We start from the raw sequence: 15,062 nt of genomic DNA, 5'->3' as shown, positions 1-15,062 counted from the left end.
GTGCTATTTTATTAATATTATATATTTTATTATTTTGATCATTGATCATGAAGCTTACCCTTCAACACCTTGAGGCTTACGCCTGGCTTCGTAACATGCTCAACGCATAGCTTCGCCTGATCGCATTTAACAACCTTGGGTCTCCTCCCTCGTGGCGTGTCACTCAAATAAGACACATTTCCTTTTTCTTCCCCCGCTTCATTGAACCGAACGTAACCACATTTTCTTTTCTTAATCTTCTCTTTCCAATACACCCACGCACTTGTTTTCTACTTTCTTCCATTGAATATACATGTATATTCTTTTGGGGTTCCTTTTTCTCCTTGATAGTGAAGTTCCTTCCCTCTATTTTGACCCCTTTATATGATTTGCGGCATGTCAAATCTTACAGTTCTTTCTAAATGCTTATTTATTTGGAGCTTTCCTCCCAGTATCAGCTGAACGCTTGCTGTTTGCATTGACTTCTTCCTTGGTGTTCTTCTGGGCAAGCTTCAGCTGTATAAGTAAGTGACAAGGTGGTAGCAGACTTATTATCATCCTTTTTGGTTTTCTTGGTTAGTAGTGCTTAAAGCACACAAGTTGGGTATCAAATGGGCAGGTAACCTTGTTTCTCTTTGTTTGAAAAAATTTCCACCCATGCATTGAACCTGCTGATTGAAAAAGATTGAAGTTTTTTAAGGCCTTTGACATGGGTGTAACAATTTGGCTTCTGGGCTTTTCCATTTTTGTCATCCATAAAGTAGATATTGGTTCAGTCTTTTGATTTGAGAGATAGAAGGTTCAGTGGTGGTCTTAGCATCTTGTAACAATGTAACTTGCACTGCAATTGTAATGCTGCGGATGGTTTGCAAATTCCTGTAAGGTTTGGTTCTGTGTCGTTGCATCTTTGCCACTACTTGCATCAATTTATTGAAGCGTGGTCAGTCACCACTGTGAACAACATATTGTTATAAGCATGGAGGAAACCTTTGTGCCATTCCAAGGAATTAAGAATGACCTGAAAGGAAGGCTAATGTGCTATAAGCAAGACTGGACTGGTGGTTTCACTGCTGGCTTCAGGTATGCAATTTCTGCCTGAATGAGACGAATGATATATATGAGTGTTGGTTGTTGTACCACAGTGGGTCATCATTCTGCTTGTCTAGATGTTATCATGATACTATGACAATTTTGTTTCATTGGTGTTGTTGTTGTTGATGTTAGCTGTTCTCAGTTGCGCCCAAGTACATCTTTTCTTCAGTAAAGATTCAAAGAGCTATGTACTTGAATAGCTGAACAGTTTCAACTTTGCTCCTACTTTTTCCTTTTTAAAGGCTTCATTCATTGGTAACCATTAAAGGATATTTATTTTTGGCTGAAACTGGTTATGGTTACTCTTCAGGATTCTTGCTCCCACTACTTATATATTTTTCGCTTCAGCCATTCCAGTGATATCATTTGGGGAACAACTGGACAGAAGTACAGGTGTGATTTTGCTTAACTGCTAAGGTGTCATTTAGTTTGTGTTTCCTTCCAATTCTTTTAAAATTCTGTTTTTTTTCTTTTTTGAATAGATTAAGAAAATTCTATGCTTTGTTGATATGTTTGTCATGGAGGTTGGCCTTTGTAGCCATGAGGAAAGAGAAGACGGTCTCTCTTTGACACGGTTTGCCTTGTTGCTGCAGATGGAATCCTGACCGCTGTTCAGACCTTGGCTTCTACTGCAATATGCGGTATCATTCATTCTATTGTAGGGGGTCAGCCTCTTTTGATCCTTGGTGTAGCCGAGCCCACTGTACTCATGTACACATTCATGTTTAGCTTTGCCAAAGACAGAGCAGATTTGGGACCAAAGCTCTTCCTAGCATGGACCGGATGGTATGAAATTCACCAAAACTTTCAATTACATCCTACTTGATTTTCACTTTCTAATTTAATCCTATGCCATGGACATGCATCTTAGTTTTTCACCGTGTAAACTATTTTCCATGTGATGAAGGGTATCTGTTTGGACTGCATTTCTGCTGGTCTTGCTGTCCATATTGGGGGCCTGCTCTATTATTAATCGATTCACCCGCGTTGCTGGTGAATTATTTGGCCTTCTCATAGCGATGCTCTTCATGCAACAGGCTGTTAAAGTAAGGACCTTCTCATGGTTGTTGACTTCTAAATCATTATTATACATTTCTTACAAGTTCAATCATGATAGTTTCAAATGTATAAGTTTAAATTTTTGTTATTTTTTATTAGTGGATTTTCTATTATGTTGACGGATAAGAACAACTATTGCTTGATCTATTTGCAAGCGGCCAAGCCACCTGCCATTGTTAGCTTCTTATGAAAGATGAACAATTTATTCAACCATCACAAGAAATGAAAAAAAGACTTGTAATGAGTATGAACATCATTGTTTCATATTGTGATTGCATCGCGTTTCGTTCTTTCTTCACTTATTTTGTATGACATTAGTTTTGTTGTTTTAAGCTGATGTCTTTTCACTCCTATCTTGCATAGTAGGAACACCAACCTTCAACTTTAATTGGGTTGAAGATTAGATTAGGATGTCCCAGTATATAGCCACCCCTAATCACAGTTTCTTATGTAGATGCTGTTGAAATGAAGTTATTGACCTTATTCTACATTTACTTAATTGGTTAAAAGTATGTCTTTTATGAATATACATTTGAGAATCTGTTGCATAAATTTTATATAACCTTTTCTTTTAGCAGACTAAAGCATTGATCATCATTTTAGGGGCTTATGGATGAGTTTAGAATTCCTGAAAGGGAGGATCCTAAACTATTAGAGTTCTCATCTTCATGGAGGTTTGGCAATGGAATGTTTGCTTTAGTGCTTTCTTTTGGACTCCTCTTCACTGCATTAAGAAGCAGGAAAGCTCGGTCATGGCGATATGGAACAGGTATATCCATTAAACACTTTTGTTCTTGCACTTCATGAATGATTCTAATTTGGTTTCTCATGTTTCAAGTACCAATGCTTCATCTTTGCACCTATTCTGGTCAGTCTGGTAAAGTGATAGAATATTCACAACTACTTACAGTGCTTTTGCCCATGCTTGATGGAAATAATATAAAATTAAAAATAAGGAAATTTAAAATCATTTAGTCTTGGATGTTTCATGACGGAGGTCTGTCATACTCTGAATGCTTTCTTTAATAGTATACATTTGGATAGGTATTCATAGCAGATGTCTTTTTGCAGGCGGGCTGCGAGGATTTATTGCAGACTATGGGGTGCCTCTAATGGTCCTTGTATGGACTGCCTTATCATATATACCTAGTGGTGATGTCCCAAGAGGAATTCCTAGACGCCTTTTTAGCCCCAACCCATGGTCTCATGGTGCATATTCAAACTGGACAGTAATTAAGGTTTGCACCAGTCATCCTTTTTTGTATAAATTTCTTGCTGATTACTGTATTTGGTGTTCTATCTGCAATGATTGTTTTCTGACCTTTCAAAAGCAAAAGAACATTCATCACTTTGTCTCGGATCCTCCATTCCACTCCTGTACCTGTCCCCTTGTGTACTAATATTAGAGGAAATTTACACCATAATAGCATGTCCATGTATTCTTTAGCTGTATCCCTGCAACTTAGATTTATTGGTTTCTGGCATGCTTAAGCAGAATGCCATAAATGTGCAGAAATTTGTAGTTATTGTGCATAAGTTTTTTTCTTTCTGTAAAATGTGTATGTTTACATCTCAAGGATATAGATAGTTCTCTGCTTATAAAGCTGTATGTCTCACTTATGAACCTAAAGGCTCTAGAAAGATTACTAATTTCATTTGCTTTAAATTGGCAGCAAATGCTAGATGTGCCACTTATTTATATACTTGGTGCATTCATTCCAGCAACAATGATTGCTGTCCTCTACTACTTTGACCACAGTGTTGCTTCTCAACTTTCTCAGCAGAAAGAGTTTAATTTGAGAAAGCCACCTTCATATCATTATGATCTCCTTCTTTTGGCTTTTTTGGTAAATCTCTCTCTCTCTCTCTCTCTGTATATATATATATATATATATATATATATATATATTAAAATTGCATTTTCCATGTTGCAGACTTTATTATGTGGCCTTGTTGGAATCCCTCCATCAAATGGTGTCATCCCACAATCTCCTATGCATACAAAAGCTCTGGCTACTCTCAAGCACCAGGTACAGAAATTCAACCATTATTTGATCAAAAAATGAAAATCTAAGTAACTGAAACTTTGGGGATTAAGCTAACAACCATGTCAAACCAGCTTTTACGTAACCGGCTGGTTGCAACGGCTCGTAAAAGCTTCAGGCAAAATTCGAGCTTGGGACAACTCTATGGAAACATGCAAGAAGCTTATCAACAAATGCAGACCCCCTTAATTTATCAAGGGCCCACTTCCAATGTAAGAGAATCACATACACCAAGTGTTCTCCCTCTCTCTCTCTGACATGTTCTATTTCACATTTATCAGGGACTGAAGGAACTAAAGGACTCCACAATCCAAATGTCTTCAAGTATGGGAATGATGAATGCACCAGTCGACGAGAGTGTATTTGATGTTGATAAGGATATTGATGACTTATTGCCTGTGGAGGTTAAAGAACAAAGACTTAGCAACCTGCTGCAGGCTACAATGGTTGGATGTTGCCTTGCAGCCATGCCATTTATAAAGAAAATACCAACATCTGTACTTTGGGGTTACTTTGCTTTCATGGCCATTGAAAGCTTGCCGGGTAACCAGTTCTGGGAAAGGATACTACTTTTATTCACTGCTCCAAACAGAAGATACAAGTAGGTTCTAAGTTCATTCTCTCATGTGAAAGAACATTTTCCTTTGAAATAATGGAATATGAGGGAAATTGTCTACCTTTAGCAAAATGCCTGATTACTTTGTCCTTCCAATGAATTGCTTTGAATTATACATTGCATCTGAATTTTGTTATTATGCTTTCTAATGTCAGATTGCTGGAGGAGTACCATGCAACATTTGTAGAAACAGTGCCCTTCAAAACAATTGCTACTTTCACAATATTTCAGACAGCTTACTTGCTCGTATGTTTTGGGATAACAAAGGTTCCTATTGCTGGTGTTCTGTTCCCCATGATGATAATGCTATTAGTTCCTGTGCGACAATACATTCTGCCCAAGTTTTTCAAAGGGGCACACCTTCAAGACTTGGATGCGGCAGAATATGAAGAAGCTCCGGCTCTATCTTTCAACATGGCAGCCGTGAGTTCTCTGCCTGTAGTTTGATAAGTTAACAACTTTCTCATGCGCATCTATGGACAAATTCATAAATTTGAATTTGGCTTAAAATTTTTGCTGCAAATCCAGCAGCACCCTCTTAATACATTGACTGTTTAGATTGCACTTTTTCCCCCATCTTTCTTGTTGTCAAACCATCATATTACTAGCACCTTGAGTGAATTCCTTCAGGAGCTCTTCAGGAGTCGATAAACTTGCACTTTCTTTTGCTCCATACACATGCTGTCTGTAGGTATGTGTGTGTGTGTTTGCAAGCATGCATGTGCACTGAATTGCTCCTTGTGTTCTCTTTCTAGCTATCTGCCATGATGGAATTTGCTTTCCTGTATTAACTAGTTGCTGTAAGAGCTCAATAATAATAATATGTACCATTAACAGCAAGATACATTGTTTTTTAAACACTATACTATTCATTTTGCAGGATGGTGATGCAAATAATTTTGCTGCAGTTATGAGGGGTTCCTCTGCAGATGACGGGGAGATTCTAGATAACATTGTTACTCGTAGCCGTGGTGAAATTAGACATGTCTACAGTCCAAAAGTAACTAGTTCAACTGAAACTCCAAGAGTGGATCTGAAGGGCTTGCCAAGCCCACATATCTCAGAAAGAGTGTACAGCCCCCGCATAGCTGAGCTAAGGCGAGAGAGAAGTCCGTGGTTTGGTAGTAGAGGGCTATTGAGTCCACAGATTGGAGAAGCAAAAGAATTTTATTTGGGACGTTGTGCTAGTTCAACTTCAAAATAGGATGACAGTTTTTACATGTTTTTTTTTCTTGGTTTTCTGTTGGACTGCCCAAGAAATCAGGGTAGATATCCTGCTCTCATGGCAGAAAATGTAGTTGTGAATCATAAATAATGGAAGTTGGGATGATAAACTTGATGGGTATATCCTTGGTCTCAACCGTTGTGGTGGAAGTAGCAAATATGGCATTGTGCCATCCTCCCTATGAATTAGGGGTACCAAACCCAGATATCAAGTTGTGCCTGTCCGGAGAGTGTGCACCTATTGTGTTACTGGTGGTACACACTTGATTTTTATAGATCTAATTTCCAAGAGCAGAAACGATTCTTTGGATAATAATTGGCACTGTTTTGTTTACTATTTCCATGTACTCAAGTTGATTCCTACATGATGTTTTGGGCCATTTTTGAACTATCCTTGAACTGTGCACCAGTGATTTTTCTTTATCACCTTGAGAACTGAATTGGCAATGATAAAACCTACTGCTATAGTAAATAAAACCCACATCTGAAAGGTTAAAAAACTTGTATTTGGTGGTTAGATCCAAGCAAACAAGAGTGTGCCTCCATATGCTATCATCGTTTAAGACTGCAGCAAGTTTCTTATTCTGAAAGCCGGTAAATGCTGAAAAAAATAAACCTGAAGAAATGATGTGTAAATCCAAAGACCAGTTTACTCTAATGTCAATATAAAGCATGTAAAAGGGAAATCAGAAAATCAAACTTGGGGTGTGGGTTCATTTTAGTGCTGGCTGATAGATTTTCATGTAGAGAACTGTAAGCTGTATAAGAGCATCTTTTGTGATCTACTCATCTAATCAATTTTCCTCTTTTTTTACTTCTTTTTCTTCCCTCCTTTCAAACTTTGCTAGAAGTGAGCACTTCCCTGAAGATTAACTGAGATGCATAGCTTCAGATTCTTGCAGGAACTACCCACATTACTCAGGTATGACCAGAAAAATCATGTCAATCAATAAGAAATGGGATTTAGCGCTCAATTTTTGTGGTACTATCCAATTCAATCACTTGCTGATGATTTGACTTGCTCACACCACACCAGCAACAGCAGATAGATACTCAAAAGGAACCAAGCACGCCAAAAAAGTTGGTGATACTGTGGAATAAGCCAGAGATTTGTAATGAGGGAAAAAATCAGTCTTTCCATATTGGGATGGCCCTACCCGCAGATTGTGGATATTGCACACCGACTTCATTGACTCCTCCCCAGTGGGACTTCCCACAAATGTTCTGACCACAAAATTAAATTCCTCAAACCCACTGCTTTAAGCCCACACCAATGCAGATATGAGCGGTTTAAGTGACTGATGTCATTTTGACTGTAGATTGAATGATCAGACACTTCTCACTCTCCCCCTACCCCGCCCCATGACACCAAACAGACACCCAAGAACACCAAAAAAAAAAGCAAATTCTATTAAGAATGTGACCAGTGTATCCACAATCATGAATTATGACCGCTAGCAAGCAAATAGAAGAAGTAATTTTGGTGGCCAGTTTTATCCTTTTTAAAAGCCAATGAGATCACATTCTTTCCTTGATCAAAAGTTCAGAGATCCAAAATACGACTCTTTCAAACAAAGACATGAAAAGCAAGCATTTTCAGAAAAGCAGTTAATTACACAAAAAGCAATATATTTCCAACCAAGAGCAGAGGTGGAGGAATTTATGGTACTAGAATGTGCACGTATGGATACTTGCATTTTTTTTATAGGCAAACTGGGGTTAGGCAGACCCCTACCAGATATCTCTTAAGCCCCATGTGGCAGAGGGATTCGAACCTGGGCCTTCAGCTTGGCACAGGACCCCGCTTACCACATGGGATACCACCTCGGTGGTATGGATACTTGCATTTAGCAAGTCCATATTTATAAAATACAAACTTATCAGCAAGTGCATATTTATAAAATACAAACTTGTCTAATGATAAGTTCATTTAATTAATGAGAGATGGTTTGATAACTATCCAGGAATGTTAGTTATGCAACAAGGAAGCAATAGACATCAGAGGCTAAAATCTCGGATTATGTTATGAAGTTAAAACTGTATCCTTAAAAGCCACTGCATTGACACTGTCAGGGCTTAAAAGCTAAGGCCCCTGAGACTCGCCTTGGTGCTCCCCAACACTGAAGGCTGGCCTCTCGAGTGTGCCGCGAATGCATGCAAGCAGTCATTCGAAGGGCGCACAGGCGCAGTAACACAAAGGCTCACACATACAGTCATATAAAAAGAGAGAAGGCAGAGAGCAAGAGAGAACAAGAATGCATGAATGCAGAAACTTCATATAGCAAAAGAGTGCATGTATAAATGGTTCTGGATCACTTAGTACATGGGGATCTTAGGGCAAAGCCCATTACAACACTTAGAGAGGGAAAAGAAGTATTATATCAAGTAAACACAGTAAAAAACTTGGTGGTTTGGAACATGCTCCCTCACCTAAGTTGGCACCATCATCGGCATTGATCGGGCATGGTAATCCTCTACGAGCTAGTGATGATTTTTTATGCTGGATGCTTTTTCTTAAGTTGCTTCACTCTTTGGTAGTCCTTTCCACTGCACCAAATACTTCTTTACTTAACCGATGTAGTTATTGGAGTGGTTAAAGATCACTTCTTGTTGTGATGGTTGCTAAAGGTGTGCATTGTGGAATGGGGGCACACTGAGGTATGCTCTGTTGTGAATCCTCCTTGTCTTGATTGAACGACTTTAGGTTGGACACGTGAAAGACTGAATACACTTGAAAGTTTGTTGGTAAGTCCAACTTGTATGCCAAGTTTCCAATGACCCTTGTGATGTTGAAAGAACCATCATATTTGCGAATAAGGCCTCGGTGGTATCCTTAAAAGATAGTTATGTGTTCGGAAAAGAGTTTCACCAACACATTATCTCCAACACAAAATTTTGCAGGTTGATGCTTCTCGCCCACCCATTTATTTATGTGATTCATCGCCTTGTTCAAATATGTCTTTGCCAACTCCGTCTGGTCCTGCCAGTTCCTGACGAATTGGTACCCATAAGACGCCTTCTCACATCCTTAAGCAGCAAGAGAGGGGGCAGTCCGGTGTTGTTGTCGTGTTGCAGCTTTAAATGGATTGTGGTCAAACAACTCGCTCTTTTGGAGATTACAACAAAATTTGGCGATATTAATTAAATCCACCCAATTTCTCATTTTGGCACTAACAAATTGCCAAAGATATTCTTTGAGCATGCCATTAATTCGTTCATTCTGCCCATTAATCTAGGGATGAAAGAGCATGCTCAAGTGCAAGTTTATCCCCATCAAGCGGAATACCTTTCGCTAAGACTTTTCAGTGAAACGAGCATTGCAATTACTGAAAATTCTCTTTGGGATTCCCTAGCACTTGACCACATGTTTCATGAACAACTTTGCAGTATCAACAATTGAGCAAATGGCAGGAGCATATATGAATATAGCATACTCTGAAAACCTGTTCACGACCATAAGAATTGAGTTGCACCCTTGTGCAGTAGGCAAGCTGACAATGAAGTTCATGGTGACACACTCCTACGGATGGCTCAACATGGGTAATGACTCCAACAATCCTGTCGGTCACTGGTTCACACCTTTGTCTTGCTGACAAATCAAGCAAGTGTATATGTATCTATCAACGTTTTCATGCATCTATGCCCAGTAGTATGAATGCTCCAATAATGCCAATGTCCTCTACTACCTTGGGTAACCAACCCAATGTATGTCATGATACTCTTGCATCAAGCACCTCCACAAATTATCCCACCACAGGACGTATAACTAATCCCCAATGGTGTGAAGCAAGTCATCTTCCAACCAGAACCTTTAAGTTTTCCTTTATTCACTAATATGACTAGTTGTTGAGCCATCAAATCACTCCTTAATCCTTCTCAAACTTGTTTGAGAAGTCTGCTCATCGATTGGCTAGTGTTGCCTTCTCCTTAATGTACGGCTATATGTTCTGCCTTCTAACTCAATGCTATAACAACGACATTGGTCCAGCCTGAATTGTACTCTAAGACCATGTCAAATTCTGCTTGGAACTCCTGTCTGCGGGTTTGTCTTGGGCTCAACTTCTTCTGGGTCTGGAAGTAACTTGTTGCAACATTGTCAGTTCACACAACGAAAGGTAATGTCTTCGCATGCTAAGATAATACATGCTAGCCAACATCTCATGCTCGTGCAATGTAACATCACTTAGCATCATTCAGCTCGTAGCTTTCAAAAGTGATGTGATATTCTTTCTATAACAACACCCTTGCAATCATGAAGTCAGACACATCAATCTGCACTTCGAATGACTTTTGTCAATCAAGCAACTACAACACGAGTTCTAACATCAAGATATGCTTTAGGTTCTCGAAGGCTTCTTAACAAACATCAGTCCATAACCATGGTCTGTCTTTCTTTAGCAGATTAGTGAGTGGGGTAACAATTAGTGAATATCCTTGAATAAATCATCAATAATAATTTATAAGTCTCAAGAAAGAGTGCAACTTGGGAACCTTAGCAGTCGGTTCCCACTTTTAAATGGCCTTGGTCTTTTGGTGATCCATCTTCAACATACTTCCTCCTACAACATGGCCAATGAAGTGTACCTCCTTTTGGCTGAATGCACACTTTCCCACTTGACATATAACTTGTTATTCTTCAGAGTTTGAAACACAATGTTAAGGTGTTGAACATATCCATCCATCGGGTTATTATACACAACTATGTTATTCAAGTAAATTGAAACAAACTTAAGAATATCTTGTTCATTAGGGTAGAGAAGGTTGTGGGTGCATTCATCAAGCCGAATTGAATCACTAGGAACTTGAACGCCCAATAGCGTGTTACACAGGTGGTCTTGGTTTTATCTCCTTTATCAATTCTTACCTGCTAATAACATGATCTTAAGTCTAACTTTAAAAAGATTTAGGCATGTTTGAGCTGATTAAACAAGTTTGCGGTAAAAGAAAGCAGATACTTGTTTTTTACCATCAATTTGTTCAACGCTTGGTAGTCAACACATAAGCACTTTGTCCCATCATATTTTGCTTGAAACAACACAATCGTTCTATAGGGTTCTTTGAATGGTCAAATAATCATAGCTTCAAGCATGCCATCTAGTTGCTTCGCAGTTCTGCTAGCTTAGTAGTCGCCATGCGGTATAGTACCATCATGGGTGATAGTGCACCTAGCATCAACTCAATCTGGTGGTCTAACTCACATCGTGGAGGTAGCCTTTTTGATAGTTTAGCAAGCATCACATCACTAAACTCCTTCAATACGAGCACTAAGGCCCTCAGAACATCAACAACATATGCTACTTCTTTCATTTCTCGGATCATCACAAGGGAGGTCTTGTCACCCCTCTTTTGACCTTTCTTCAGTTGGAGTGCATACACTAAATACTCGCAATGCTTCTTTGCAGGAAGTGTGGCAATCATGCAAGGTTATTTTCTATCCTCAAAACTGACAGTGTCCAGATGAGGCATCCACACCGCCTTGTTATTTCATAGAAATTTTATTTTGAGTATGACCTTGAAATCATTCATCGGGGCTATAAAAAATATGGCCTTTTCAGACCAGCTTATGATGCGTACTGACCCATCACAGACGATACTGTAGATAGATTTGCCTTCAAAGCTGGTCATTTTTATTTGGCTCCCTTTCTTTTTCCCGCACAATCTCAGTCACTCGACCTCTTCAAGAGAAATAAAGTTGTATATGGTACTCCTGTCTGCCAAGGACTTGGTAAATCTCCTGTTCAAAAGGACTTTCAATTACATAAGCTCTTTGTTTATGGGTGGTGAAACGGTAGGTGCCACCTTCACAACGTTCATCATCTACATGATTCCCATAATTGGCACTTCTGCAGTGGCATGCCCCTCTTCAACTTGAATGACATTCGAACTATGGGCTCGCGGTTATCTACATTCTCTTGATCGTGATTCCTATTGGGATACTTATTCTCCCAATGATCACCGTGATAGTGATAACAATCACAACAATGATAGTTTTTTCCTCTGTAGTTATTCTTGTATTTATTATTGTTCTATTCATCCTGTCAACCACAATTTTGTTGGTTATCACCCTGTCGGTTCCCATTGCCAACTTAAGAAAGAAAAGAATAGCCCAGTAACCCATTGACACTGTGTTGGTCTACCTTGAAGAGGGTGAAATGGTACAACCTCGAGTGACGATATCGCATGTAGATTTTATCTACATGTCATACTGACTTGAATTCATGAGCGATGACATCCTGTCACTCGAAGTTAGGGAGGTCAGGGTTATCGAAAAGTGGTACACCTTATCTACTGCAGTAGTATAGTTTGCAATCTAGTTAACTCTTGCAGAGATTTCTCGATCATGGACCACTCGCTTATGGTAGAGACCTGGTCTGTTAGGTATTATGGAAAAATCAATCAAATGGCATAATAAACACCATAGTGTTCTCAACAGATATAATGAAGTCACCCTTCGCATACCCAAAGGTAGCAAGTATCAAATCGAGATCTAAAGGATCCTACCAATTCAGCTCTATAGCAGCCCACCCCTATAGTACATATATGAAGTGATACTTATGGTCTCTATCAGTCATATCCTCAATGTCCAACATCAAAGAGGTAGAAACCTTGATGTAGTCATGAACTGACTAGGTTTGCTTCAATGACATCATGTCACCCTCCAAAATTTTATCCCAAAAATCGCTGATTTTTTTTTGTTAAATGGTTTTAGAAATCATAGCGAAATTTGGATAAAGAGATTGAGCGAATTACAGATCTATCAAACCATTCATCATGTCAAATTAAATTTCAACATTAATATAATTAATTGAGTTTCATTCCAAATTTAAAATAATAATATTAGAGTTTTTTAAAGTCCATATGACATGTGAATATCCACAATCCAAAATTTTGCAAAAGTAGAAAAGATTTGAATCAGGTCCCATCGCAACCACCCCCATCACATTGGTCCTCTATTTAGTATCTATAAAATATATAATAGGGTCAAACTCATCAAGTTCCAGTAGGAAGTGCTATTTAGTACTCACAAATTAAAACAAGTATTCAAGATAATATTCCTACAACTCATAAGCAAACAAAAAGTCTTCAATTCAAATATACATATCATTAGAATGCATTAATGGATTTTCAAACATAGACAGTTGAAGAGTTATGCATGAACAAATAATTATGCATGCACTTACTATTGCAGAAAGAAGGTCATTTATGCATGTGTGACTTAATTATCTTTAATTAGTTTTTTTTAATTGATGCATGCCATGTCTATCTAAATGCACAATCAATTTAGGTTCTCAGTTCTTATCTCCCTGGGTACTACACAAGCAATAACCTGAATCAGGGTCATGGTGAAGGAAGGATATTTATATAATTTGTGGCTTTATTTTTGGGCGAACACCTTTCACCAGTCTCAGGTGAGGGGTGACCATTATCAAGAGAGAGCTCCCAACACCTCCATCATGATGCATCAGACTTTCACCCCTAAGTTTTGTAACCATCCACCCCACGGCTAATATGGTGTCTTCCCTTATCTTCGTGGCTGGGAAGGAGTAACCTTCTGTGCTCAAAACAATACCCACAAAGCCAAAAGTACCACTTACCCTCTTCTTGTAAGCCTGATAGTTTAGTATCACATGGTTAACTTTTTAATTCATTAATTTAGTTTAATCGATCCATGCACAATACAAATCTAATTAAAGATTCAGAACCCCTTCCAAGCTCATGGATGCACAGTTGCAATGCCAATAAATCAGTCATACATCAATGCATATTTCTAACATTTCAAATTAAACATACATTCATCAATAGACATTGACCATACACAATTAGATGCATCCATACACATTCTCATAATATGTAATGCATGTTTCATTCATTTCAATCATAATTCACAATAAGGCATATACGTGCGGTGAATGCCTTATTTAGTTCATGACCTATTTGGGCACTCAATACCTGCATATACTCAGTGTTGAGGTTGTATTTACAGGTTTAATAAATATTTAGAAATAAAATTTGGAAACCATTCATGCATTGCATATGTCATTGTTCCGGTCCTTAGCCAATTTGGGATTCAATGGGCCCAAAATTGACCTGTTGTTCTGACTATTATAGTGTTGTGTATATTCTGAGAATAGAGCTCACTTTTACATAAAATGTAGGACTTTTGTCAGCTTTTTGATGCCACAAATTGCTCATAAAATTCCTCCAGACGAGGGAGATACAACCAATTTAGTGCTTGTCTATACGTTTCTTTTCCAACCATCACTGTTCTATGCACATTCTAAGAACAAAGCCCAAAATTTTTCAGATTATGCAAAATTTATTCATCTTTCCAGTGCAGAAAACTGTTCATAAAAACTCCTCCAGAAGAAGGAGATATGAATGATTTATCATACATGTATAAGGCTGATTAGACATATTAGCAGGTAAAGTGCATTTGGGTGTCTAGAAATATGCAAACCAAATTGAATTTTTCACAGTTTCTAACCAACAACGTATCATACATGTCTAAATAAAATTCATGTATTAACATCACAAAATTACTTGCATATTGACCACATAACCACAACTATTTAACCGAGTAAATGACCCATTATCCTGAAAACAATTTCCTTGGAAACATTATGTCGATATTTTCCACACACCATATGCATTTTATTGAACAACAAAGATTTGTCTATTATTTTTTTATACTGATGTTGTGGTTCACAATTGAGAGAAGTTTCAACTTAAATATTAGTTATTTCATGTAAATTAAGCACACAACTCGCACTGAGTCTGAAATCTCTGATCCAACACATGTTTCGGTCGGTGATTATCCTGGACTATCTGCATCAGTCTAGTTGTAAAAACTGGTTAGGAATAAATACCTGGACTAATCTGGGCTTGATGGATATTAGCCTTGTGTCTGATTCATAATCGGATCAGCCCTCTTTGGGGCTCTCGAACCGATTTTCCCAAAAACCGACTAGTATATATAAACCTATAAAAATTTAATTTTCTCAAAACCAGCCAGACCCAGTCTATCCAGGTACTGATCTGGACCTTTT

The 15,062-nt window shown here is 38.3% G+C and overlaps 1 protein-coding gene across 1 annotated transcript; it reads left to right on the top strand.

The window, feature by feature from the left end:
- The first annotated feature begins 233 nt into the window (after positions 1 to 233).
- On the top strand, positions 234 to 6,313 carry LOC149826754 (boron transporter 1-like). Its single transcript, XM_090020122.1, has 12 exons — positions 234 to 1,059; positions 1,382 to 1,464; positions 1,665 to 1,857; positions 1,979 to 2,117; positions 2,734 to 2,899; positions 3,202 to 3,368; positions 3,804 to 3,977; positions 4,065 to 4,160; positions 4,250 to 4,387; positions 4,457 to 4,776; positions 4,947 to 5,214; positions 5,672 to 6,313. The coding sequence occupies exons 1-12, from the start codon at positions 956 to 958 to the stop codon at positions 5,993 to 5,995; spliced, it is 2,172 nt and encodes a 723-aa protein (XP_089876248.1). The 5' UTR covers positions 234 to 955; the 3' UTR covers positions 5,996 to 6,313.
- The last annotated feature ends 8,749 nt before the right edge of the window (positions 6,314 to 15,062 follow it).

Source organism: Nuphar pumila, chromosome 10, assembly GCF_984573655.1.
Source record: "Nuphar pumila chromosome 10, dmNupPumi1.hap1.1, whole genome shotgun sequence".
NCBI lineage: Eukaryota > Viridiplantae > Streptophyta > Magnoliopsida > Nymphaeales > Nymphaeaceae > Nuphar > Nuphar pumila.
Note: the sequence above shows the minus strand (reverse complement) of the source record. Positions and strands in the feature narration are given on the sequence as shown.